The 26,600-nt window shown below is 35.4% G+C and overlaps 1 protein-coding gene across 4 annotated transcripts in view; it reads left to right on the top strand.

The window, feature by feature from the left end:
- The window catches only part of kat80 (katanin p80), a 270,406-nt gene that overhangs the window by 30,268 nt on the left and 213,538 nt on the right, over positions 1-26,600 (top strand). For all 4 annotated transcript variants that reach the window (XR_011950367.1, XR_011950366.1, XM_072526833.1 and 1 more), the window contains one exon: positions 22,608-22,863. Coding sequence is in view for 2 of the 4 variants with exons in the window: in XM_072526833.1 (XP_072382934.1) it covers positions 22,608-22,863 (256 nt within the window). In the remaining 2 variants the exon portion in view is untranslated. The remainder of the gene's footprint in view (positions 1-22,607; positions 22,864-26,600) is intronic.

Genomic DNA, 26,600 nt, shown 5'->3' with positions numbered 1-26,600 from the left:
TAGAGTATATATATATATATATATATATATATATATATATATATATATATATATATATAGCTTTATGGAGTTTCTTTGAAACTAGATTGAAATCAACGTTTCGGCAGGAAACCCTTGACTTTGTCAAGATTCAAAACGTAAAACGGGACACTGACAGTATTCCATGGATTCCGTATTTAGTCCTTCAACTTTAATTTTTGTCTGTGATGGCGCCGCTCTCCTGGGTGTGAAGTATTTCCGAATGATTCTCAGTTTACATAATACTAGGCTATGATGGCTACCTACATGTGCTGAGTTGAGGCATTTTATATCGATTATTTTTATTGGATGTATATCTCTATCATAGATCTTTGTCCACGGGTGTAATTAATGTATATTTGTGTTGGTCTGTGGGGTCAAAAAATGTGTTGTTTATTCTAAGTTCGTTATTCATGCAGAAGTTTACCATCAGACCTCCTTTTTGGTTTTTAACATTCTTATTATGTTCTTGCTTAATTCCGGGTATTACTTGATTGCCTATTAGCGCGTTAAAATCCCAAAATATTATCATCTTCCCTCTAACTTGATCTACTACTTGTTGTAATTCGTCATAAAACGTTTCGCTTGTTGTTTGAGGCTTGTTATTTTCTTAGCCGTATGCTCCGATGATATTCAGGTTGATGTGATTTTGGTACCTTTGGTGTATTAGTATGGCTACACCTTCTTTGGCTCTGTTCTCTTTTGCTATTCCGCTGTAGATTAGTATATACTCATCTAATTTTGATTGTCATTTTTCTTTCTTTTCTATTATTTATTTTCTATTTCTCTTCGGCGACTGTTAACAAATGAAGACCGCTCCACGTTCTATGAGATACCGGCTTTAGCTGAATTTGACAGTCTGCTAAAATGATATTGTAAACTTCATCTATATTTATGGAGGTTGACACAAAAACTGACTTTCTGTATTAGTCCTCCACCTTAATGGAAAATTTACCTCTTTAAAGGTTGCAATCAAATTTTTTATGGTCGCATAAGAAAGAAATCGATTGCCAAGGGCAATCATATCTTCATAAATCTCTTATTTTATTGTGCATCTATGCTTTCACTTTTTTTTAATGATTAAAACATATAGTGTTTTCCTACAATTACAAATCTGTTCAATAAGGTAGATAATTTTGTTCTAACCTAACATATATATTTTTTAAATATTAAGGTCCTAGTGATTAGTGTACCTTAGAGTGAGTTTAATTAATTATAAATAAATGCTTCACAAGAACCATCCAAATTTTCTGGTTTAACTTTCACAGTCACTGAAGTAATTCAAAAGAATTGGATCTCTTGATTCTTCTAATTAGATGCGTATTATTAAGTAGTTGGATAATCTTAATGTTTCCATTATTTTCTTATCTATCTTTTCTTATTTTCAAAGAAGCCTTAGTTGAAGATACAGGCATTAAAATTAACGGAATTAATGTCAGCAATCTCAGATATGCAGACGACACGGTACTTATTGCCTCCAATGAAGAAGACCTGCAACGACTTATAGACAGGGTAACAGAATGTAATGAATATGGACTAAACCTTAATACTTCTAAGACAAAACTTATGGTTGTCAGCAAAACGGAGTGACAACCAACGAACATCAGAGCGTATGGAATAGAGTTAGAAAGAGTCCACAATATTACCTACTTGGGTGCAAAAGTTAACGATAACTGGGATATAAATAAAGAAATAAGAATACGCATTGAAAAAGTCAGAGCCGCCTTCTATAAATTAAAGAAAATTCTAATTACGTTAAACCTTAAAGTCAGACTAATAGGCTGCTACATATTCTCCACATTGCTGTATGGTATGGAGAGCTGGACCCTTACAGAGACATTAATGAAAAAATTAGAGGCCTTTGAGATGTGGATTTATCGACGAGTATTGCGGATAAGTTGGGTTGATCGAATAAGAAATGAAATAGTTTTACATCGAATGAAAAAGACCACAGAAATAACAAAAACGATAAAAGTTCAAAAGTTACAATATTTCGGCCATGTAATGAGACATCCAGAGAGGTATAACCTTCTACACCTCATAATACAGGGTAAGATCGCCGGAAGGAGAGGCTCAGGCCGACGAAGAATATCCTGGCTCCAAAATCTCCGAGAATGGTATCAAGAGACCATTATTTAGAGCCGCCGTAAACAAAGTTATTATTGCCAATATGATCGCCAACGTTCGATAATCGGACAGGGTACTTAAAGAAGAAGAAGAATGTTTCCATGTTGGAGCAGCCGCTGTTCATAACAACTGGCAGATTTGGATATGATTTTACCAACAGTTTTAACATCTAGGTCTCTATGAAGACCTCTGTTGTGACAGTATCACGCTGCCTTGATGATGTTGCTGAAAACTTATTTTTGGAACCATTAAATAGTTCATAGTTTACTAAAAATAATACATAAATATATTCCTAGAGGTTGCCGAACCGAATACATAACTATGCTAAATGAAGAATCTAAACCCCTACTTAAAAGATACGAGCAACTATATTAAGACGATCCCTTTTCGGAAACAACAATACAGGCCGGGGAGGAAATGCTACATGCGATATCCGCCAACAGAACGGACAGGTGGTGCAAGCTGGTCACGAATCTAGACATGAAACAAAACAGCAGACGCGCTTGGAAATTAATTCGGAATCTTGACAACAATCCCGCTGCCCCGGCACCCAATCTGACAAAAGTCACACCCGATCAGATAGCCCATTATCTCCTGATGAATGGTAAGACGACATCAAGGAAGAACAAAGTGAAAGTACAACGACATATCGACGAAGAAGAAGATGTTCTAGGTACCTCCTTTTGTCTGAAGGAGATGAGAGGTGCGATCCCCCAAATGAAAGATAATAGCTGGCTGACCTAGACGATATACGAACAGAACAAATAAAGCATTTTGGACCAAAAACCCTGGAGTGGCTCGTAAAAATGATGAACTGGTGCGTCCCTACATTACAAATCTAAAAAAACTGGAGAAAAGCTAGAGGGGTGGCCCTCTTAAAACCAGGAACCTCTTAAAACCACCAAAGGATCCGGCGGATACAAAGAGTTTTAGACGTGTCTCTCTTGTGTGTCACCTTTTCAAGGCGTTCGAAAGAATGATACTGAACCGGATCGCTGAATCTGTGGACACTAAAATTATTCCTGAACAAGGAAGGTTTAGACTCGGAAAATGCTGCTGCAGTCAAGCTCTTAATCTCACCCAACATCTCATTAAGATCTCGGAAAAGCTTTCTGAAAAAATCATGATCCCTTCCCGAAGAGCCAAAGACGCGCCGAATATACCTATGGCAAGCGTCAGCTACAACACATTTTGCCCCTTCAGAGGAAATGGCCGCTGGACACAATTTGCCGTATCCCACATTGAAAGCGCTAAACAGACTAAGAACTGGCGTTTCATTTGTGCTAGTAACCTGAAGAAATGGGGATACCAGGAGGACGATACCTGCGACTGCTGCGCGGTTCAGAATAGTTACCATCTACTATCATGCACAGAGATGAGAGAGACCTGCACAGAAGAAGACCTATTTTTAGCGAATGGCAGGGCCATCTATGTGGCCAACCATTGGAAATACAAAATTTAAAAACTGTTGGTATTCCGGGCAAGGAAAGTAAGTACTTCTAAATGAATATTCTATGCAATTTGATTAGAATTCAGACCCTTTAACGTTAAGAGAACGTATGTTTATTTAAGTGGCGGATGGTTAAATAATAATAATCTTTAATTTACAATTTTATTTAAAAGTGAAAAAAAAAATAGTTTCTAACTCATACTCAGTTATTTTATTATGATCACAATCTTATATTTTTTAATGATTTCCCATTATAATAAAAATTCAAATTACTTACTGCTTAATTTTATATTGTTAAAATATTTCTGCAAAGAAACTATTACGTATTCCATGTAGCATAACTTAACATTAAAATATGTCGGTAATTATCTAAATTAATGGATACCTGTATACTCATCCAAGCAATCGATTATAATCTGACACGACTGTTGCATTCCGATCTTTTCTTATTTTTCCGAAATTATTCGAACGGAAAAATAAAACAAAGACTAATAGTTCGTACGTAGTAGCAGGGAGTAACTTAGTTACAGGCATATATTCAGAAATACCTTGTTCTTCACTTGTCTTATCTTTGACGTCGTTGAAAAATTGTATTGAATTGCATCCGAACCATTCTTTGAGATTTATCAACCAGGACATTCTTCTTCGTCCTATGCTGCGTTTAGCTTGAATCTTGCTCTTCATTATTAACTGTGGGATGTTTTATTTTTCACCACGGGTTATATGTGCCAAATATTGAAGTTTACAAACTTTGACGGTATACAATATTTTATTTATTTGTTTATTTTGCGCATATCTTCATTGGTCACTTTATCTGTACAAGATATTTTCTACATTCTTCGATATGATCACATTTCAAAAGCTTCCAATTTATTCAGGCACTGTTTATGAAGAGACCTTGACTCTGCAGCATAGAAGAGAACCTGAAAGTCATAACACCACAGAAGTCTTACTTTTAATTTCAGGCTTAGATCTCTGCTACATATTATTTGTTTCATCTTTTTGAATCCGCTTCTTGCTTTTTCCATCATTATTTCTGTTGTGTTGCGACGTGAAAGATATGAATTATTCCGAATCATACTAGAAGGTAAATAACAGGGCACACAATCAGGTAATTAACATGCGTATGTTGTCCATGATATCTTCTTCTTCCTCGGCTTTCCCCTTTTCAGGGAGCGCTGTTGTTTACTCTTCGTCGCCACTCATTTCTGTCCATCGGCTCTTCTTCACCTAAACCTTTCTCAAGTCCTCTGCTACACAGTCCTTCCATCTTTCGGGTTTCCTCTACCTCTTTTTCCATCAACTTCTAACAGCTCTATCCTTCGTCCACATAGTTTTCATCTCTACGTCTAACATGACCAATGTTGTCCACAATATACGAGTACGTAAATATGTATCCTTGCTTACTTCAGATTTATAAATTTCTCCCATACTGGCCCTTTCATAGTACCCAACCAAGATATTTATTTTCTTCGATTTTACTTTTGAGCTTGATGTTTCTGTTAATTATAAGTTGAAGCAGTATTTTATAGTTCTCAATATGTATTTGAGATAGCTCATTTTCGTTTGTGTTTATTGTTGTTAACAGCTGTTTGGCTGTACTTATTCGGCACAGGATTTTTTGGGTGGTTATTATATATGTCCACAGAATTCCCAATGCAAATTTCAAAGGCCTCTAAATTATTATGGCATACCTATAATCCTATATATCTAACTTATTAATATGATAATATAATATTAAGATTCTTATTAATACGCATTGATAGTAAGCACCTTTTTGTATTTGTAAAATGAATTTCGGCTTAGTTATGTCTTTCTTTTCCGGAAAATCAGTTATCTTGTAAATACAACAAGCTGCAGGAGATTGTACACTATACACTTCGCTTACGACCAAGCAATTCTATCGGAAGACGAGAGTGACACAGACTATATACTTATAAAACTGGAAGAGGAGTACACCAAGCGGCGCCTTACAATTAATATACAAAAAACCAAGTACTTAGTTTTAGGGAAAGAATCAGATAGCATACAAATTAAAATGGAAACTATAAAATCAACTGAAATCTTCAAATGCTTACCATCTAAATAACTAAATAACATCAAGCAAAGTCACAACTAGACAGTTACACGGAACCGACGATGTAACTTTCAGCGAAGCTGCCGCTTCTGTTAAGGTTGCGGCAGTACTAACAGGATTCCTAGAAACCAAGATGGATGTAAATAAACTTAAGGCAGTCCAAAAAGTCATATTGGTGGCTTATGAAAAAGTTTCCAAAGCAGGACCTTAGGTTCGCTTCCCGAAGAGTACCCACAGGCCGGGTTTCCTAGAACTTAACTGTGCGGATGACACAAGTGCGGGTTGGCTAAAGGAGGTAATTCCAACCCTGAGGCCTTGGGAGAATGCATCTCTTAAGGCTTTGGAGGGAGAAAATATACCCAAGCGGCACTCATGCTGTCTTCGTACAGGATGAAGATGGGGAACGTCTTGAGTTCAAAAGGGTTTTTAATAGACTAAGGATAAGTAAACATGGGCTCAGGACACATCTACGGACAGTCTGGGGAAGCAAACCTTCAGACAAAGGGGTTTATGGACCTTCTCAATAGATTCTGAATCTCAAGATCTTCATAAACTCAAACTGTCGCCCTTTGGCGATACCTTTTGATACTGATGCAGCGATACTCAGACAGCCAAATACACTATGAGATTTGCATCGAGATACTGATACTTGCGACAGTTATCTATACCGATCTCAACGTGTATGGGGCCCTTTACTTTATCATTGAACAACAACAGAGCCGATGTCTGAAGAGAGGAAGCAGCAACGACATTGCACACACTTAAGCAATTTTAAATAAACAAATCCATTTTTAAGAACAAACAAAAAATTAATATATTTATTTGGCCGTCTCTTGGCACTCTTGAAAGAGTTCTTTAGTATAAATAGCAAAACATTTATTGTTCATTCAATTTAAACATGTGCGTAAGTCGTCTACACTCTCACAATACATTTCATTTTTTACCTATCATTTAATATAAAAATTCAATGTTTGTATGTTTATAATAAAAATGTGTGTTAAATATCAACACACAAATTACCTTTGACAATATCCATAACTCGTCGTGTGAAGTATTGTAGGTAATTATCAAATCCAGATATATTAAGGTTGAGGTTATTTTATATAATATAATCACAAAAATAAAACGTTTAGCAGGTTGCTTTTGTTGAATCATAACCAAAATAGAACTTGACCTCGAATTAGAAACCTAAAAGTCAGTAAACAATGATTAATTAAATAATCAAATGTTAAAAGCAGTGAACAAATAGAATCTGGTGATAATATTGAAGAAATTACGGCTGAATGTGTGCCATTATTTTGTTTGTAGAGATTCTCTGAGAGTATTTATTATAGACCAGTGATATTATAAAAAAAAAGTCGTCGGCAGATTATTCTTATGCATGTCTTACTATGTGTTGATTTTCTGTTTTTTTTTCTACTGATTACAAATTCTGTTTTTTTTTGGTCTGGAATTTAAATAAAATAAATTTTAATACCTTTGTTTTCCATTCTGTATACTCTTAGTAACTTAAATAGATAATCAATGTACCCAGAGGTGATACGATACGTAAAACTCATTATCAGAAGGAACACACAATGGTCGACTACCCAAACGATCAGCTGTATTAGGACCATTCCAGACTGGTTTTAACAGATTCACGTTTCAACCCTGGTTAGTCCCTAGGTAGTATTTGAGTTAGTCTTTTCGCTCTAGGTATGTCAAGTAATCTAATTACCATTCCTTTTACAATTACAATTATTGTAAGGAAACGTTTATGTGTGCCCACTTATAGGACGTCCAATAAAGATATGGATCAAATCCCGAAGACGATTAATTAATATTTTAACACTTCATTTGATATGCCGTCTTTTCCTACTCATTTTCTATTATTTGGTCTTTCAAGTGGTTTTTAACTTCCTGTTTGTTTGTTGTTTTCTTTGTTTGCTATAATTCCGATGTTTATGGATGTAACTTCAATGGTTGTTCTTCTGTATAAAATGTGTTTAGGTACTAATTGTGTGTATCTTTTTTATCTGCATTTAATGTTGGCAAGTTAAAAATAAAGAAAACTTGTAAGTTGCAGAAATGACAATCCTTAAATGGAGGAGTGGAAGTATCTTAAAGGAATTCTAGATGTGATATCGGTCTATACCAAAAAGAGACCACAAGTTGGGTGTTTCAAACACTTACAACAACGCAGAAATGAATATTATCCGATACAAATAGTCACTAAGTGCCAAATTCCTGGAAGGACTGGCAGAGGAAGACAGGTGTGACTTAACAACAAGATATTTGACATTATTTTCATTTGTGTTCGAATCCTATTATTTCTTTTTATAAAAACATATCTTACAAAAAATAAAGTCCAGTTTGACTGGATTATCATTTGCACCTGATTAAAAGAAAAAAATATGTCTATATTTGCGGTTAGCACAAAAATAAAATACCGTTAGTCATATTATTTATTTTATTGTTTTTTACCAGGACTTTATATTTAGTCATATTTTTATTGCTTTTGGAGAAATTTTTAAGTAGTTTATAAATATGTACGAAACAATCGTCATGTTGTCACTATGAGATGAGCTATTACACTGTTATAAAAGTCTCTGTGAAGAGATAAACATCCAATATAGCATATGACTAGAACAGCTGTACTTATATAAGGGCCGATAGTCATTTGCCCATAAAAAAATGTTATATATGTTTGAAATTTGAAACTTTTGTGTTGTGAAAAATCAGTAATAAATAACACCAAGACAAGAAAAGGTTGCGTAGCTCTTATGTCTATGGCAAAGGTGATAGAAAGCAGCACGTCTGTTCACACAGCAGCTGGTTCTTCCACTTCCTTGTTCTTTTGTGTTCTCGTTCGCATTTCCAATTAATTAAGAGCAATTGTCCGTTGCTAAGACTTTTCTTCTATTTCAAGCTAGGTAAAGCCTCTTTTTGTATAATCATATTCTTTTCTTAAAAACCCCAGCAGCATGTCGATTTTTAAGTAAAGGGAGACACGTTTTTCGAATATTTTCGATTATTTTATTTGGACTAATAAGTCAGGGTACGAATTACCCCCTCATTTTTTAATGACAATAGGGGACAAATCTTCTTTATGTGCCGTCTTCTACCAAAAGTTGGCGACCATCAAACGATAGGTTTCTCTGTTTTGTGCCGCATGTATTATGTTCGCAGCTTCTGGTATTTGAAACCATTCTCTCAAGTCTCTGAGCCAGGATTTCTTCTTTCTGTCCAAACCTCTTCTACCTTCAATCTTGCCTTTCACGATAAGCTGTAGCAGACCGTAGTTATCATTACGGAACACATAGCCCAGGTATGACGCTTTCCTCCTTTTAACAGTTGTTAACAATTCCACCTCTTTACCCATTCGTATTAATACCTCTGTGTTGGCCACTCTGTCTGTCCAAGGTATTCTCAGTATTCGTCGATACAGCCACATTTCTAGAGCCGCTAACTTCTTTATAGTTGCTGCTGTTAACGTCAACCTATCAACTCCGTAAAGTAGCGTAGAGAGTACGTAGCATTTCGTGGTGCGCCATAGGAGGTTAACGCTTAGGTGGCGGTTGCTTAAGAGCTTTCTCATTTTGATGAATTTGGATCTTGCTATTTCAAGGGGACAAATAAGTTATCGTTTTAAAGCCCTTGTAATTCTCTATACATTAGTTTTTAAATTTTTAAATAGTTTTGTGTTTTTTGCCACATTTGTTAGACCAAGTAAATGATATGATATAAACACATAAAGAACGTGAAATTAGAGGATTTTCTTGTGAATATCAGTTGTTAGTATTAATTTTTAGTCTTGAAAATTTATTTCTATGGTTTATTCCATTTCGGAAAAGGTAGATATCATTTTGTTGTATTTTATGAACAAAAATGTGTCAGTAATTTAATGAACGTGAAAATAGGCATTTCGTTAGGAAGTATGTTTTGGAATTACTAAAAAAATTATTTAACCAAGAATGTGTTTAACAAAAAAATGACAAACTGAAAGGCCTGTAGATAAAGCTAGTGAAGTTGCAGTGTTAACACATGTTCACCTAGAAACCATATTAAGTGCAATGCAACTAGCAGCTGTATCTGGAATCAACCGAACTAGTGTCCAAGCCATTTTGAAAAACAAATTCCATCCATATAACATACTTCCTGCCTTAGTCCAGGATCTTAATTAGGATAATTTATGACCGCTGTTCACAGTTTTGTGAAATGAATTAGTGTGCGAGCAGTGACCCATCCATAATTTTTCTTTAATATCCGATGAATCTACCTTTTTCGTAAGTGGAACTGTGAATCGTCACAAAATTTTTCACGAGGTGCATACACCACAATCGCAAAAATTAAATTTATGATATTTTCAGCGGTCGACTGGTGGGACCATTTTTTTTACCTGGAAATTTATCTTGCGAAAGATATGATTAATCCTGCCTTGACTGATATTATTGAAAAAGATCAACAATATTATGAAGATCATTTGACTTTTCAACAGGACGGTGCTCCTCCGCATTATGTTTTACTTGTTCGTCAATATTTCGATCAATATTTTCCATGGCATTGAAGTGGGAAAAGAGGCAGCCATTCAGGCCTCCTTGCTTATTAGATTTGTTTCCCTTAGATTTCCTTTTGTGACGATATCTATAAGGTAAAATTTATAGAACACCACCCCCACCTTTAGAAGATTTACGTCAACGAATGCCGACGAATTACTTGCAAATGCTTCGAAATGTGAGAGAAGGTTTCCAACAAAACCTTATCATTATATAGATCCCGGAGCCCAAATTTATTAATATTTTATAATATACTGATGGCCAAAAAATGAAACACTTTGTATACGGTTATTTATGTGGGTCAAAAGTATTTCTTTGTAAGTCTTATCTAAATATATATATTATTATGATAAAGTTTGTACCTCTCATCTTTTCTTCAACTGAAGATTTTTTTCTTTTTTTTTTTCGCAAAAACCAAAAAGATAAGAAACTTTATTTCTGTATATTTAACTTTACTTTATTTGTAATTTTTAGTCATTTTGGATTGTTTTTGATTTACAAAAAAATTTAAAAAGCCAAGAATTCGCGTTCGTCGGCAATTTCGTCATTTAAGCGACATGGGAAAAGTACGCCTTGTATGCATGAAAGAGGTCGGTTTTGGTATACGGAAAATTTCTTAAAGAGTTGAAGCTAATTCATCAACGGTGTTAAGAGTTTGGAGGAGATGGTCCAATGATGTGACTTATCGGCGTCGTGAAGGTTCTAGACGTCAGAATGTTGTAAGACCGTGATTTGCGCCACCTTAGACTTCTTACTATCAGAAATAAACGGGACAGTGTACATCAAGTAGGAAATTATTTAGTTTCAACTACGGGAAGGGTAGTCTCAAGGAGAACAGTTAATCAAAGATTACTTCGAATTGGACTGAGAGCTTACTGTCCACTTTTGGTGTTACCTTTGACTCCATAGGATAAGGCTAGATGTTTAGAATGGTACAGAGCTCGGAAAAAATGGAATGGTCAATGGAACTTTGTATTCTTCATGATGGATTTAAGTTTTGTCTTGGGTAGCTCTGATAGACGCATAAGGGTTAGACGTTTTCGAGCTGAAAGACGAAATACAGACTTGGCTGTTGAACATCATACAGCAAGACAACCAAGCATTATGGTATAGGGTGCTATATGTTTGGGAAGCAGACCACATTTAGTTTTTTTTAACGCTACTCTGACAGCTCAACGATACACTAATGAAGTTCTGCAACCTGTTTTACATCCAACCTACAAACCATTTCAAATGCTATGTTTCAACAGGATAACGCAAGATCTCATATTGCCCCTGAAACCATGGACTTTATACAAGAATCTGGTACAGAGACTTTGGAGTGGCCATCAAATCAGCTGATTTGTCACTCATCGAATATATGTGTGGGATATGGTAGGTCGAAACCTAAATCGATTACCACGTCCTCCAACAAACATAGAAAACCTGTGGCATACCATGGGAAGAATCTGGATGAGTATGAACCTTCGAAAAGTGAAGCCAGTTTTGATGTAACCGCCTTGTTTTGGTGTCTGTACGTTGCCCATTACTACCTCTCGCAGGGTTACCAGATCTGCTGATTTCTCAGTAGATCTACTGATTTCAACTTCAACTTACTGATTTACTGAAACACTATGTTGATCTACTAAAAAGATACAAGATGAACAAGAATTTGGAGACGATCTGGCAATGCTGAACGATTGGCCACCGTGCAGAAGGTTCATAGACAGCAAGGCGGCAGTATAATGGTATGGGGTGGCATCACCCTTGATGGAAGAATCAATCTCGTTTGTCTGGAATGGTTCCTAAATACAACAGACTACCGCGATAGTATACTCCTCGAACCTATTGTTGTTCCCTTTAAACAACAAGCTGGTTTCCATTTTCAATTAATGCACGACAATGCGCGTCCGCATACTGCCGGGGTCGTGCGAACATTCCTCGAAGATAATGAAATTGAGGTTTTATATGACTTGCACAATCGCCAGATTTAAACTCAATTGAGCATGTATGGAACATATTGGGCAGACCCATTTTACAACAAAATATTGCGTTCGATACAAGACAGCAACTGTTTAAGGGCCTTTCAATGGAGTAGAACAGAATACCCCAGCAAGACATTGACCACCTGATCATGGGTTTGCCTTACAGATATAGGACAGTAATCAACAACCGTGTAGACCATACTATACTAACTTAACCTAAAGACTACTTTGTTGGGAGTTGAGAGGTAACAAATTAGTTTTTTATTTTTTTTTGTTACCATTTTTTGACTTATGAAGTTTTCGTCCCCTAGATTATTTTGATGTGTGTATGTGTATACGGAGCCATGGATGGAGGTCTAGGTTTTGGTACCAAAAATCATGCTGAAGATTATATATCTTTAAACTAGTAGTAACACCATATTTGGCGATTGTTAATACATTCTATCAAATTGTAGTTAAATTATGATATATAAATTTAAGCATTATCATTCTTAAGTTGGATCTTAAAAAACTTTCCTTTAAAAACTCGCTATATATTTAAAATCTAAATAGCGAGTTGTGTTACTTTTTGTACACACCGTAGATATAAAGGAATAAGATTCTTATTATGCAGATAATGAATGGTATAAGTTTCATTTCTTTGTTTGTTTCTAAAACTAGCCATCGTAGATTTATTACTCCCATTTATTGTAAGCAAGTTCTAGTATTAAATTATACAAATACGCGGATAATATCCGTGTATTTTATGTTCTTTTAATAATTAGGGTGAATGAGCTCTTATTTCATGGAAATCCATTAGAACTAAAATAAGTTTTCTTTTGTTTGGATCGAAATCGTTTTGGGTTGAATAAAACATTCACGTATTGAAAGAAGCTATATAATAGCGGGTAATGCACTGAGCTGAATTCTAGCGGAAAATTTCGTGAAGGATCTATAATTTTATAATCGGATATTTTGATTCATATAATTAATTTAGTAATAAAACCATTACGTTAAGCGTCAGAAAGTCTTTCTTGGTTTGTTATGGATCAATTTCAATTATCAGACGTAACGGAAATATTAAATAAATCCTTATTCTTTCTAGTTATTGAGTTTGAATAGTTCCAAGGTTATTGCTAGAGGATGATATAACTGCATATTCCATTTTTGGCGCAGTTAAGTTTGTCTGAAATTTTGCTTTTAAGAAAAGTTTTAATATTCGCATTTCTTCTTGCTTTAAATGTTTGCTTGCATTATATTGCGCAATACTATGTACGTATCATCTCATTACATATCAGAGAAATAAGCAAATAAAAAGCCTTTTTCTCTTTGATACAGGTATCTAACAACTGCTTTTGAGCAATTTGGTGATAACACTATGTAATAAACAAAATATGCAAAAGATTAAATGTCATTTTTTACTTATAAACTATCTATAAGCAGTGCAAAGCTTTTATGTACAACATTTTTATGCGTAAACTATTAGGTCAACATTACACTATACTAAACTATTAGAATTCTGAAAGCAGCAAATTGAAGAGAAAGGTTTATTTTATCAAATTATCATTTAACGATTAAAAAATTTATGTTAATTGTAAAATAGGTTTACAAAAATACAGTAGAACCCCGATTATCCGTGCTTCACGGGACCGGGCGGTGGCACGGATAATTGAAATGCACGGATAATATGAATATTTTTTTTTAATTGTACATATGTATATTGTACATACATGCATATACCTATCATAACAAGATAACAGAAAATATCAAACTCATAAGTAAAAACTAACTTTTATAGTACATAGAAACATACATAACAGAACAAAAAACAGATTTCTACCGAAATAAATTTTTATATTAAATAATAAAAATAAAAACTACATAAAGGTATTATATATTTTAGGTGGCTGTGCTTTTAAAAAAAAAATCAGTCACTTTGGCCTGTTTTAAGAGTTTACGATTTTTTATAATTTTCTGAGGTATTTTACGCAAATTTAAAATATCGACAAAGTCTGAAGATTCTTGTTGCTCAAAATAGTCTATTACAACATTGCCATCTTCCTCAGCCTTTTGGTTAGTTATTCTGTTGATTAATAACGTTCCATCATTGTCTTCATCTTGACTCTCATTTTCGGATGAATCAGGTTGTGACGTGCCGGTCTGATGGGAAACCAGTTCGACAATTTCGTCGTTGCTGAAGAGCTGATAGCCTGACTCATTTTTATCACACTCTGTCCATCTCTCAACCTCGGTTTCATCAATTTCTTCTAACACATCGGCGTTGCGCACTAGTGCAGTTAGTTCAGCTATGGTAGTGTCTTTATCATCATATTCCATGGTACTTTCATCTTCCTCTAGCTTCATTATTTTGTAAAAAGCTCTTTTGATAGTGGTCTCTTTCACTCCATTCCATGCATTTGCCACTGTAAAATTGCATCTTTTATGGTGAACGATTTCCAAAACTTCATCAGATGAACTTCATTCCAACAAGTTCATCATAAATTCTTTTCGGTAGAGTCGTTTCATTGTCTCAATAACACCTTGATCCATTGGTTGAGCAATGGATGTAATATTGGCTGGAAAAAAAAAGAACAAAGAAATTTCCATCGTCAGATCTTAGGGTCGCCTCATTGGGATGAGCACCAACATTATCCAGAAGAAGAACCGCCTTTTGTGGTAATTTTTCTTTCTTCAAATATAACTTTACTTCAGGAATGAACTTTTCATGGAACCAATCTTTGAAAATGTCACAAGTTATCCAGGCAGCCTTCTGGTTATAATAGTGAACTGGGAGATTCTGTCGTTTCATATTTTTAAAAGCGCGAGGATTTTTTGACTTTCCAATCACAGTCAGCTTCAGTTTATGGCTGCCAGACGCATTGGCACAACACAACACGATTATCCTGTCTTTACTTTTTTTATACCTAGGTGTACTCATCTCATTACCTGCAACTAAAGTTTTTGTATGTATTGCTCGCCAGTATAATCCTATTTCGTCAGCGTTATAAATTTGAGAAAGTAGTCAATTATTTTCTGTAATTATGGTCTCCAGCTCTAGCAAAATTCCACCATTGCTTCTCCGTCGGCACTGAGCTTTTCGCCTTGGACGGTAAGCTCACGAATTCCGTGACGTTTTTTGAATCGATGTAACCAACCACTTGATGCATTAAAAGGTTCTTTGATTTTCAAATTTTTGTGAAAAATCTCCGCTTGCTTAGCACACATTGGTCCCGAAATTGGTACGCCCTCAGATCTTTTCTGCAGAAACCACTTGGAAAGCGCTTCATCGAGTTGTTGAAAAGTCGATCCTTTCAACGATTTCTGTGCAGATATGTTTTTAAAAGAGTCAGATTGAGATATAAAATTTTGTAGTTTCAATTTGTTTCTATTAATATCGCGTATTGTTTGCTTACCAACTTCGTAGCTCCTTGATAATGATGTGACACTTTCACGCTTTTCACTTCTGTTTAAAATCTCTAGTTTTTGTTCAATCGTTAAAACACTTCTCTTTCGTTTAACACTGGTTGTTGACATTTTGAAAATAAAAACACGTTATAAGAATATGCAATCAGAGTAGCGACTGATTTCTAGCTTCCAACTATGTAGTAAATATGTACTAAATCTCACACATTCGACGTAACACGCAGCGCAGCGGCATATTATAAGCTACCGGTTTCCAGGGATTCCCCGAGCACTGACGCTATGGATATTACATTATGCGCCTTTCTCACGGCGTAGTAATTTGCGGTAAAGTCATTCTGATAAAACACCAATTCAATGTTAAGTAGCACGGATAATCGGCAGCCCGGATAATCCGAACACGGATAATCGGGGTTCTACTGTACTGTAATTTTAAGCTTATAAAAATTTAAAATAACTAGATGCATCAGCTTTTAGGAAGTTATTTTTTATTTGAAATATTGGCATTTTTACAGGAATTAAAAAAATGCCTACAATGTTTTACAACTCTTAGCACCCGAGTTTTACTATTTCAAAAACTGAACTCATAAATTCAAATTTATAAAAGTCGCAATATCTCCGGTTCTAATCAACGAAAATTGATGTTTGTTTTTAATTTGAGGTACCCTCGTTGCATAGATTATAAAAATTCAATTAGTTCATTTGTGAATTGTTTATTTAACCGTGTAATTTGGTTAAAACTATCTAAAATAAATATTTATTTTGCAAAAATTTTACTTTTTTTATTATTATTAGTAGAAAAGATTATGAAATTATCACAACTTAAATATTTATGTATTATGGTTATAAATAATATGTTTTAAAAATAAATCTTACAAAAAAAATTAATTTTCTATTTAAAAATCAAATCTATACGTGTTAATTTTTCTTGAATTATGCTTATTATTTTTACAATTACTTTTCTTGAGTAAAAAATATTACAAATTCAAATAAAATATTAATTTTCTTAAAATTTATTGTTTAAAGATATTATTTATAACTATAATACAATAATAGTTAAGTTGCTTATTATTTTATAACCTTTTCGACTAATAATATTATATTTTAAATTATTTGAACAAATTACCCGGTTAACTAAACAATTCACAAATTAATTAATTGAACTTTTATAACCTATGCAACGAGGTACCACAAATTACAAAAAAAAATATATAAATTTTCGTTTGATTAGAACCGGAGATCTTGCGACTTTTTTAAATTTGAATTTATAAATTCAGTTTTTGACTTAGTAAAATTGCTTAGGCGCAAGTTTAAAACCCTTTATCTTCGGCGCAAGTTTATTATTGACGTTTTGATTTCCGCTTTGGACTCGTACTCAAAATACAAAACATTAATAAAATTATATTATATTTTGCATTTTGAGAACGATTTCCGAAGTGCAAATCAAACTTCAAAAATTTACTTATTTTAAGCTTAAATTGTGGGTTATTCCCAATAAAAATTGTAATTGCATTAAGATGCCATACGAAAATAGAACTATACTTATCCTAAAGTACTAACATATTAAATTAATTACGTTTTAAACGAAGCGAAAATCTCGGGTTCGTTCGAAAAGTATACCCATCAGTTTTTTTTTTGTTTAATTATTCTTTAATGAAATACCCCAGAATAAGGTTCACACAATTTTTTTCAAAAATTGTAAAAAATCAACTTTTTCGGCAAGGACAAATTGTTTAAGGTTTTTTGGATCATGCTGAATAAAAAAGGTCTTTTGTAATGTTTCTCTAAAGTTACGAGTAAAATTATAAGAGATTCTTTTTATTCAGAATGATCCAAAAAACCTAAAAATTTGTCCGGGTCGAAAAAATTGATGTTGAAAAGATTGAAGTTGTTTAAAAAAATTGGTTGAATCCATTTTTACCATTAAAATAATTTGTCTTTTATAGACTTTCCCCTTTTTGATTCTCTACAATTTCTTCATCCTTACTTTTGCTCAAGAATCCTTTTAACATCCATGTTCTCATCATCTGTAACAAAGCAAATCTAAACACAAGTTCGTGAGATTTAGAAAAATATTTATGACCTTCAAACGCAGATTCTGAGTCTTGATCGCTCTCTTTAGTATATCTTCTTCAAAATCTGATTGTATATTACGTATTAGCGGTATCGCTCTCAGCCTCTTCAAACCGCTTTAGAAGAACTTCTTCAAAAGCCTTATTTTACTCGCTTTGCACAACGGGGTCTCTCATCCATTGTGTGTAAATAAATCCAAAACTAACGTTGACACTATGACCTGCTGCTTGAATTCAAATAAATGGCAAATGAAGCTCTTCCGAATATCGCCCTACCGGAATTCAGTCGTAAAGAGAAGAGGAAAAGTTGGATGAATGACAACAAACTGCAACTTATGAAAGAAAGAAGAAAATCCAAGAACAACAAAAGAATGTACAAACATATTCAGAGACAAATAAGAACCGAAATACGAAAGGCCAAAAAAATTGGTTCAAAACACAGTGTGAAGAGATAGAGTTATTGGAACAAAGACATGATTCATTTTTTCTTCTTCTCGTAGCACTAAAACTCGGGGTGGGTTTTGGCTGACTGCACAACTTGCTTCCATCTTGAACGGTCGTCCATAATAGTTGGGTCAGTGCGTAGCCCCATTGTTCTTAGATCTGAACATATATTGTCTCTCCATCGCATTCGTGAACGTCCTAAGGGCCTTCTTCCTATGGGTACTTCCTCCTATATTAGCTTGGCAAGGCGGTTATTAGGGAGTCTGTGGACATGGCCAGCCCATCTTAGACGTTGGGATTTAATCTCTTGAACTATATCGCTCGCTCCATACATCTGCTTGACCTCAGCATTTGTTCTCATTCGGTATTGGTTGCTATTGGTTCGGTATTGGACGATTCATTTAATATGCATAAAAAGGTAACACAGGCTGGTCTTCAAAAATACAACACAGCTAGCAAACTGCATGATCAACAGGGGAACTTCATCACAGATAAAAATCAAAAAATATGCATATGGACCAAGTATATACAAGAACTTTTTGATGATAATAGGTCCGAAAGCCTCCGTCCTACATATGTAATGACCACTTACCAATCACATCAGGTGAAGTGGAAAAAGCAATATCACAACTAAAAGATGGCAAAGCTCCTGGACCTACAATGCATATGCTGAACTCAAAGCTATTTAACACCGACGGTACTCAACGACTAACAAAAATATTCAATGACATATATTTAAACGGAGTAATACCAAGATCATGGCTGAAGTCAATCTTTATTGCTCTAGCAAAGAACACAAAATCCGTATAAAAAGAAAACGATATTTATGCATGCTTCATTGATTACCATAAAGCATTCGATACAGTAAAACATGACAAGTTGATGGAGATATTAACAAATATTGGAACAAACACCTGTGATCTAAAAATTATTAGCAATCGTCACTGGAATCAAACATCGTCTATCCATGCAAAGGCAGGAGAATCCGATGATAAAAAAAAACGTGGGGTCCGACAGGGATGTATAATATCTCCCTTGCTGTTTAACATATAGTCTGACGAATTCTTTAAAGAAGGAGTAGAAGATGTTGAAGCCGGAATTCAAATTAACGGAGAATGTATCAATAAAATCAGATACGCAGATGATACGGGTATTCGCTGACAGTTATGAAGCGCTACAGGAGTTTGAATGAATAGAATCACAGAAGTGAGTCAGAGATATGGATTTTCACTGAACATTAAGAAAACAACATGTATGATGATCTCTAAGAAGGAACAGCAAATTGAAACAATCAGTGTTAATGGTCAACCAATAGAAAGAGTAAAAACATACACCTACCTTGGTACGAACGTCAATAAAAATTGGGACCATTTCAAAAAATGGCTAAGCTATTCAAATGCCATGATTTATCAGTACCCATAAAAATCAGGTTACTACGATGTTATATCTTTCCTATACTGTTGTACAGAGTTGAGTCGTGGACTCTCACAGACACTATCTGCAAGAAAATTGAGGCTCGAAATGTGGCCTTATCGTCGAATCCTGAAGATATCCTATACCGACCACGTCACTAACCAGGACGTTTTATTAAGAATGCAGAAATGAAAAGTGTTGTTAACCACAATAAAAACAGCCAAAATCAAATACCTCGGTCACATCTAGAGGAACAGCGAAATATATGGGTTGCTGCAATTAATTCTACAAGGAAAAGTAGAAGTAAAACGGGAACCAGGGAGGCGAAGGATTTCCTGACTGAAAAATCTACGTACGTGTTTCAACACAACAACCACAAATCTTTTCAGAGCAGCATTTTGCAAAATGCAGATTGCCATGATGGTCGCCAACATCCGAAACGGATAGGCACTACAAGAAGAAGAAGGCATTTAGTCTATATTGACACGTTACATGAACTCCACACGCCGATAATTGATGGTGTAGGAAGATATTCTTCCTTTTAAGGAAAATTTTAAATGAAGAGCTGACAAGAATTGACGACAATTTAAGTATAGAAGAACACTGGACTTGCAAGGAAGCTATCCATACAGAAAACCTAACCAGGCTAATAAACGAATATTGGTTTGACGAATAATTTCGATCCATTAACCAACAGAAAAATGAAGCATATAAGAGACTTCAGCAGCGCAGAACGAGATCAAACCTAGAAGACTATGAAAATCTTAGACGAGAAGGAAAAAGGACGTTTAGAAGGGGAAAAAGAAAGAGCCATACGAAAACGCTCTAAACGAGATTGTTAACCACCACAAAAGAAAAGACTCGCGAAAATTCTACCAGAAGATAAACAGCTGCAGAAAAGAATTCAAACCCAGAATAACAGCATGTAAAGACAGAGATGGTTCCATAATTAGTGACAAAGAACAGATACTAAACAGGTGGATTAATCATTTTTAAGAACTGTTTAGCGACAGTCGTGAAGAAGACCAAATAGAAATTACTTTGCCTGAAATGGATGAAAACGCTCAAGAGCCGCCCTCCACCGAAGAAGAAATTAGAGAAGCCATTTCAAAACTGAAAAATAACAAAGCCCCCGGTTTGGACAATCTTCCAGCGAACTCTTTAAAAATTGTGGTTACACCGTTGTTAAACACATGCATAAATTAGTAACCGAAATCTGGCATCGGAAGTAAACGCCTGCGGACTGGAAATTAGGTGTAATGCACCCTCTTCACAAAAAAGGGAGATATGATGGTGTGTGATAATTATAGAGGCATCACCCTACTTAACGTGGCATATAAAGTATTGTCCAACGTATTGTACAGAAGATTGATCCCCTATGCTGAACAAATAGTTGGGAACTACCAGTGCGGTTTCCGACTTAATAAATTAACAACGAATCAAATCTTCACAGTCAGGCAGATTCTTGAGAAAACGCTTGAGTTCGGAGTCGACACTCACCACATATTCGTAGATTTCAAAGCCGCATACGACTCAGTCAACAGACAAAAACTTCTAGAGGCTATGGTGGAATTTCAAATGCCGCTTCATCTTGTTTAACTAACGGAACTTACACTCACAGGCGTAGAGAGTGTAGTCAGAATCCAAAACAACTTTTCAAGATCCTTCCATTGTAAAAATGGACTGTCATGTCTCTTATTTAACTTTGCACTAAAAAAAGTAATTCGAGAGTGCCATATTAATACAAATGGCACCATCTTTAATTAATCTGTACAAGTGGTCGGATATGCAGATGACATATACATTATTGCTAGGTCCACAGAATCTCTGATCGAAGGGCGTCTGCACTGAGAATGGGATTAAAAATACCTAGATACCTAGACTATTAATTGATGATCTGGAACTGGAAGGTGTGGACACCTTCGTCTACCTGGGCTCGCTGCTGACCAAAGACAGCAATGTCAGTCAAGAAATTAAAAGAAGAATAGTGCTTGCCAATAAGTGCTATTATGGCTTAAGGAAACAGATGGCCCCAAAACTACCCAAAAAAAAACAGAACGGCCAAGAATTGCTTAAACGTTTCGAGAGAAAAGTTCTAAGGAAAATATATGGAGGAGTCCAAGAACAGGGTTTGTGGCGTAGGCGCTACAACTTTGAGTTATACAGAAGTTTTGGGGAACCTGGCGTTGTAAAATGTATTAAATTAGCACGCTTTCGATGGATAGGACATGTAATTAGGCGAGATGAAGATGCAACGATCAGAAAAATTTTCGACCGAAGGGGACCAGTGGGAAGACGAGCCAGAGGAAAACCAAAACTTAGGTATCAAGATAACATAGAGGATAATTTAAAATCCATCGGAGTTAAAGCATGGAGAAGGGTTGCCGGAGACAGGGGCGAATGGAAGATTGTTCTGAAGAAGGCTTTGGCTCATAACGAGCTGTAATGCCACTGATGATCAGGAAGATATTCTATATCCAGCGGTGTGATACCGTGTGTGAGACGTAAGTACTTAAGGATTAAGTATTTTCCTTACTCAAAGATATTTTACACTTGTACGCATGAACATTTAATGTAGCGCCCAGACTTACTCTTATATGTTATTTCTTACATTACGACAAATATATTACGACAAATATCTCGTTAACAAAATGTTATACATGAGAACAGGTAGAATACATTCTCATTTCAGGATTTTTGTGTAAAAATTCCAACACTTGTTATGGTGGGTTACATAGGTTAACATGTAAAATGTGAAAAAACCCTCAATAACATTATATTATTTCCACTTTCAAAGTTTCCACAACAGATTGGTAGAGGCATTCGAAAACTGGTTTTCGCCAAAATACTGATTTACATTGATTATTATTTAGAGTTTTTATTTATAAACTATTTTTAACATTGTTACATGACTTATGCTGAAATGGCTATTAAATTTGTAACGTTGATAAATTTTGACTGTTTTTTGAATAATGTCAGTTACTTTGTTAGACAAATTACTACAAAAATAAATGTTGCCATCATATAAACAATATCTGTTTTTTTATGTGATTTCTCTAGTTGTTTACATTTTGAACATAATACTAATATTCATTTTTATTGTTACAGAAGACTTTATGGCCCACAATGCAAACGTCAACTGCCTAGCTCTTGGTCACAAGTCAGGTCGAGTTCTAGTCACAGGAGGAGATGATAAGAAAGTCAATCTGTGGGCAGTTGGTAAGCAAAGCTGTTTTATGAGCTTAAGCGGCCACACTACGGCTGTGGATTGTGTTCAATTTAATCAATTAGAAGAACTTGTGTGTGCTGGATCAAGGGCGGGAGCTCTTAAAGTATGGGATTTGGAAGCTGCTAAGCTTGTAAGGTAAAGTATTTAATCATTATCATGTAATTATCACTACAGGCGCCACGGAGTTTTCCTGTCATTCGTTTGCGTTATGCTAACTATTCTCCGATCGCAAAGGCGAATGCTCCTCAGGGTATCTAACGCATATAGGACGCAAATGAGGCTGTATATGTCATTGGAGCGGTGATACCGATCGTTTTGTTGTGTAAAGAGCGAGCGAGGATGTATGCGAGGAGGATGGATGTTAATATAGATGAGAATGAGAGAGAAAGAATGATAGTAGAGTGGCAGAGAGAATGAGCGAATGATAGTGGAAAGGCAAGGTGGACGAAGGAGCTTATTCCCGATCTGAGACCGTGGTGGGAATGTAAGTTCAGGAAACTAGACTACTTCCTGACGCAGTTTCTGACCGGACATAGTGTTGGCACCTTCATTTAAATAGAATAGGCAAATCTGCTTCGGCAGACTGTACTGTTTGTGGGATACCGGACGCTCCCGCCCACATTTTTAACTGCCAGAGATGGGCAAATGAGATGGGAGATTTCGAGAGGCGAATGGGTTTCGGGCTGGATGAAAGAAACATTGTAAACATAATGTTGACGGAAGAGAAAAAATGGAGAAAAGTACACTGTCTGATTTCTGGGGTGATGAAGAAAAAGGAGCAGGAGGACAGAGGAGGAAATTGAGCCAGGAATCTGAAATTTATAGTTAATATTATTTATTAGTTTATGCCCTAATGCCTAAACATTTTCTGATTTACTGTAATAAGTATGGTTATTTATACATTTTTAGTTTTTTTTTATTTAGTTGTTGAGTGGCAAGACCACCTCTCTGGAACGGTGGTTAAGGTTTTAGCCGGAATACGGTTGATCCGGCACTAACCTGGGGTCTTCTGGCCTAGTATCCTACTCGGCTGAAAGATACCAGGGTGTCTTGTTCCGTGACGTAGATGTCCAAAAAAGATTCCCCCACCGTTGCCTGTCAGAATTCAATGGATACCTTCTTAGGCTCTTACTGTTATCTGGCAATACGGCAATTAAAAAAAAACTATTCTCCAAATCTTTGTTTTCTAGTTTCCACAGGTTGCGCGTATAAATGCACTATTACTCTATAAGACTTCCAAATTAATTAAATTATTTTCCGGAGTAGTTTCCTTTATGCTGTAAGGAAAAATGCTTCATTTCGACAGAGTCCATGCGAATGATGCTAGGCAAGACTCATTCGGATTCCTTAAATATGAAAGACAAATATAAATAACATGATGGGTATATCTTTGTTTTGGCTGTTTCCAACTTAATAGAAGAGAATAATATTTTTCTTTCCTTGATAGGCTTACGCCCTTTATATCTTCAGATGCCTTCTTATTGCATGTCCAGGTTATCTCTCCAACTTTTCTTGGCCTTCCTATACTTCTTCGGTTTCACTCATTTTTTCTGGTTAGTATCCTATTATTTAAGTTCTCCACGGTACACATTTGCCAGAGGTCCCTCGATATTACTGTCTGTCGCTTAGTGTTTTTCCTGTGATATCTCTGACTAACTTCATTTCATACGAATCTTCTTGTTTTTTGGTATGGATTTGTTTCTTTATTATGAGTCATAACTAGCTTGATTGCTGTCCTATAAATCTTGCCATTTGTCTCTGTTTGTAGCCGTTTAGTGCGCCAATTTTAAGACATACCTCTATACTGTTAGTTGTACTTATGTGTTGTTTATATTGATAATTATATTTTGTCAACTTCTTCGGATTTGAAAATCGAAAAGTTGATAAAAAAAAGTTATGTTCTTACTTATTTGATATTATTCCTTTCATCATTCAGCCTTCTGCGTCCAAAGTTGAACAAAGGCCTCCCGTAATTTCTTCCAGTTCTGTCGGTCTTGAGCTTCCTGCAGCCAATTCCCAGCGATACTTTTGACGTCGTCTGTCTATCGTGTAGGTGGTCTACTTCTGCTTCTTATGTCAGCTCGTGGTCTCCACACTATAACTTTTTGGGTCCACCGCCCTTCATTTATTCTGGCCACATGACCCTCCCAGTTCCACTTCAGCCATGCTATACGCTCTATGACATCTGTGACGCCTGTCCTTCATATTCCTTCGTTTCTAACTCTGTCTCTGAGAGTCAATCCCGCTAGCGAGCGTTCCATTCGTCTTTGGGCTATTCTGAGTTTGGTTACTGTTTATTTTTATTTAAAATGTTTATTCTTATTTTTCCTTTTAAATTTAAACACAAAAGTTACCTTGGTTTCTTTAAAATTTCTGGAGGTGAAAACTAGACTTCATTGAAATTTCTGGGGGTAGAGCTGGGCTTACACTTTCTGGCACACGAACAAATTCATCTCCATACTATGAAAAGTATTTTAAAACGGCTCCTTAGGACATACAAATTTGAGATTAAAATTGGAGCACTGGAACACAAACTTTAGACTGGGCTTCTTAAAAAACAGGAAAATGGAACATGTGGATATCTTTCAACTCCTCACTTTAACTGTGACTATTAACTGCCACAATACACTACATATTTTCTATGAAAAGGGACGAAAAACAAGAAAACATTACAAATTTGACGTGAAATTTGGACCAACGCTGAAGCAAACCGCTCTCCACAACGGCCTCAGCGAGAGTGAGTTAATTCTTAAAAATCATTCGCTTAACTTGGTATAAACAAAACATATAAACGGGAATATTTATTTGAAACGCGGCTTCGATCAAAAGAATACCGAGAAAATACGCATCTGTGAAACATAAACAAACTTTTAAAATGTGTCTGTTATCGACCTCGGCGACATAAAAAGGAATTGAAAGAATACTTCGTGTTTTAATACGTACGATAGGAAATGAGATACACTAAAAATATTATTTGGTGTTTTAATACATATACGAGGGGATTTCAAAATATACCAAGGAATTTACAAATACTACAATACCCTTACGTAAGAGCGAAAACTGGACAAACAGGAAAAGTTTTCGTTTAGGGCAAAACAACATTCAGGTTGGAACAACAGTAGTATTTTCCAGCTATTGTCATTCACTTATCTATGACCTCAGCTCTCCAAATAAACCATGAGCGCCGTTCGCATAAGTTTCGATTTTTTTTGCTGGCCCAATCTCTGCCTCAATAATTTCTGTCCCCAATTTTCAACCACCTATAACGATACCCTATGTGGTAGGCAAAATATTTCGTTACACGTCTACACTCTCGATCGAAGTTCTTCGGACGAAGTGAAGTTAATCAAGGCGAGGTAACTCTCTACATACTCGTGAAGTCAAGTAAAGTAGTGAAACTCTTGAAAATACTCTGCACAGATTATGTACGCAACGAGGAAGTTCGTTCTTCAAAGGCTTAAGAAATACGAAGGAGGAAAGGGAAAATTGAATTCAAGACAGGACTGGGTAGACGCAAACATTCGTGTTTGAAAAAAACAGTTTGGAATGGTCTGGATTCACGTTCCCTATTTCGAGTTGCAAAAGGTAGTCATTAAGTATGTTTCTTTGTTTTCTAGTATAGCACTTTTGAGTCTAGTTGAGTGTAAGCTGCACTGGTTAGTGTCAAACGAAAATCATGGCTGTGACACTAACCAAAGGAAAGTTCTAGTGTAGTTAACCTTTAAGTTCGATTCAAGTCAGGTTATTTTACGACTTCTTTATTTTTAAATTTTTTTGTTTTGTTTTCTTCTACTTTCGATTTTTCTTCTTTAATTTAATTAAACTTTACTATAATTAGCTAGGTATCTTTTTTATAAAAATGAATGATCAAA

The sequence above is a fragment of the Diabrotica undecimpunctata genome, chromosome 3 (assembly GCF_040954645.1).
Source record: "Diabrotica undecimpunctata isolate CICGRU chromosome 3, icDiaUnde3, whole genome shotgun sequence".
Classification (NCBI taxonomy): Eukaryota; Metazoa; Arthropoda; class Insecta; order Coleoptera; family Chrysomelidae; genus Diabrotica; species Diabrotica undecimpunctata.
Note: the sequence above shows the minus strand (reverse complement) of the source record. Positions and strands in the feature narration are given on the sequence as shown.